A 2500-nucleotide genomic window follows, 5' to 3' on the forward strand; every position below is an offset into this window, starting at 1 on the left:
CGCGCGTCATGCGTATTCAGGGGCCCCGCTACTACACTGATGACCAGAGTTTTGGGTTAGCCCCGTGAGGAACTGCTCGACGTCCCTTCGGCTGAGGTTTTCTCCGTGTATCACTGAATTAACCGACTTTTCTAAATCGACAGTTGTCTCATTGGTAAGAAGTTGTTTCGCTGGTTTACTAGCTAACCGTTTCTATAATTTATATATTGCTGAAGGTGTTTGATAAGTCGAAATTTTAGTAAGATGTAGAGTGTTATTCGTTTCAAGGTTTCTGATAGTTAAGCATGACGATGCACGTTTACAAAGTGTATTTTGGTGGGTAATTATTTTTTGCTTTTCATTTGCAGATCACATTTGAAAAAATGGAAGGCCCAGTAATTGAAGAACTTCCTGTTATGAGGAGTTTATCTCCATCGACCGTGTTCGGGGAACCTATAGAGATCGACTTCAGCCAAACGCTAATACAAGATCCATCTAAAGTTGTCCAAATTACTCCTAGCCAAATGTCCGTTCCTTCCCCGGAAAAGTCTAGGAAAAGGAAGAAACAGTCCAAAAAAGTAAGTATACGAATTTGAATATTAATAAGTTTTCTTTTAAATTTACATTTGCAGAGTGTATACACCAATTTTACATAGTCGCGTAATTTAAACAAGCGCTAACTCTCCACCACCTCGCCAACAATGACGTTATCCTACTCCAGCCAATCGTGACAACCGAATGGTTGCGTCATACCGCTGCGGCCAATCACAATGAACTAAGGGAAACGTCATCATACTCCAGCCAATCACAGCCGACTATGGGTTTGTGTGTTGTGTATCGTTCAACCTTGCTGATTCACAAGGAGGTGGCGTGAATATTCTTAAGATTTTAGCGATATTTTGCGGTTTGTGGACCTTGCAGATTGCTCATTGGATACAGCATTAGTGATGAATAAGTGCAGATCTTGAAGTTCATATGACAGAAGCGTTAAATAGACCAGAAATTCCATAAAAGTGAAATGTCAAGAGACCGGTGTGTGTTGTCATGCAGTGTTTTGTTTGTGTGGCGGTCTTGTGAACCACGTTAATGAACATTTTTGCGAAAAGTGTTAATCACTCGGCATATGAGTTCGAATAAGGAAAGCCACTACATCTGTGAAACCCAGAAATGTTTGAAAAACCATGTGAAGGTCTAGAATGTTCCATGTTTACCATAAGACTCCGTTTTCTATGATACGTGTTTTAGGAAAAAAATAAAGAAAAATAATCCTGTATATATTATGCTCATTTTGAAATTGCAGTTATATCACAGTGTTTGAAAGATCGCTATATGTGTCCCATAGCATATCAAATTATCCCGTTTGATAAGGGATAAATTGAATGAAAGAAATGCAAAAATATCAGAAACGTTTGTTATTACTTCCCGAAATCTGCATAGTTTGAAGTGTTTTCTTCAGTGAAGTTATCATAGTGCTTACAGCTTCTTCCTTGCAAGCAAATCTAAGCATCGCATCGGGAATCCCCAAGAGAAGTGGGGAAACCTTAGTTCGAAAACCCTCATAAGGCCACAACTACAACTAGGAATGGACTAAATGGATTACTGTTTTTATTATTATTATTATTATTACTAATGTGCATTTCCAAAAATATTAAATTTATAACGGTATTTCTCTATGTACCGTCTACATTTATTCTTGTCTTGGTTTCTTTCGTGTGTCTGGGAATACGTGTGTGAACGTTTCGAACGGGTCGTGAACGTGATACGTAACTTGTGGACAAAGAGAGTGACTTGTCCTACCTACCTCTCTTGGTTTGCAGCTCGTCGTAGTAATATTAGCTCAGTGGGAGCACGGTCATCTGACTCGGCTGTGAAGTATTGATAGTGTTGTGAACATTGGATTGTATGATTCGTATGCCTTCCTTGTTGTCCGCACTGCTATGGATAGTATGCCGTTCCATAGCAGCAGTATCTTATCGCAGTCCGGGGACAAAGAGATCAGTGTCCGATGTTGGTCTCAAGGACATCGTAGATAACGAAGTAGCTAGATTGAAGAAAATCTCATACTGCACTGTATGTGTATTTGCATTTCAAACATACACGTTTCTATGCAGGCTGACACTAGATCCACACACAAATGCACCCGCACCCCCCACATACACGCACACGCCCCCCCCCCCCCCGACACACGCACACGCACCCCCCCACACACACGCACCCCCCCCCCCCCCGACACACGCACACGCACCCCCCCCCCCCCCCGACACACACACACCCCACCCCCCCCCCCCGACACACGCACACGCACCCCCCCCCCCCCCCCACACACACACCACCCCCCCCCCCCCCCCCCCCACACACCCCCCCACCCCCCCCCCACCACACACCCCCCCCCACACCCCCACCCCCCCCCCCCCACACACACACCACCCCCCCCCCCCCCCCCACACACACACACGCACCCCCCCCCCACACACACACACGCAGGCACACATGAACACACGCTCACGCACGCACGCACACA

General features: G+C 45.2%; 1 protein-coding gene across 10 annotated transcripts in view; it reads left to right on the top strand.

The window, feature by feature from the left end:
• cnc (NFE2 like bZIP transcription factor cap-n-collar) overlaps positions 1 to 2500 on the top strand; it is a 412613-nt gene that overhangs the window by 10944 nt on the left and 399169 nt on the right. For 4 of the 10 annotated variants that reach the window (XM_086554840.1, XM_086554841.1, XM_086554846.1 and 1 more), the window contains exon 1: positions 827 to 844. Coding sequence is in view for 2 of the 10 variants with exons in the window: in XM_086554849.1 (XP_086410975.1) it covers positions 348 to 557 (210 nt within the window). In the remaining 8 variants the exon portion in view is untranslated. Of the gene's footprint in view, positions 155 to 347; positions 558 to 826; positions 845 to 2500 lie in introns of those variants that run through there. The other 6 variants (XM_086554843.1, XM_086554844.1, XM_086554842.1 and 3 more) reach the window with 3 other exon arrangements.

Source organism: Penaeus japonicus, unplaced genomic scaffold, assembly GCF_977035675.1.
Source record: "Penaeus japonicus unplaced genomic scaffold, GWHDUDI00000001_assembly GWHDUDI00000030, whole genome shotgun sequence".
NCBI classification, from domain to species: Eukaryota; Metazoa; Arthropoda; class Malacostraca; order Decapoda; family Penaeidae; genus Penaeus; species Penaeus japonicus.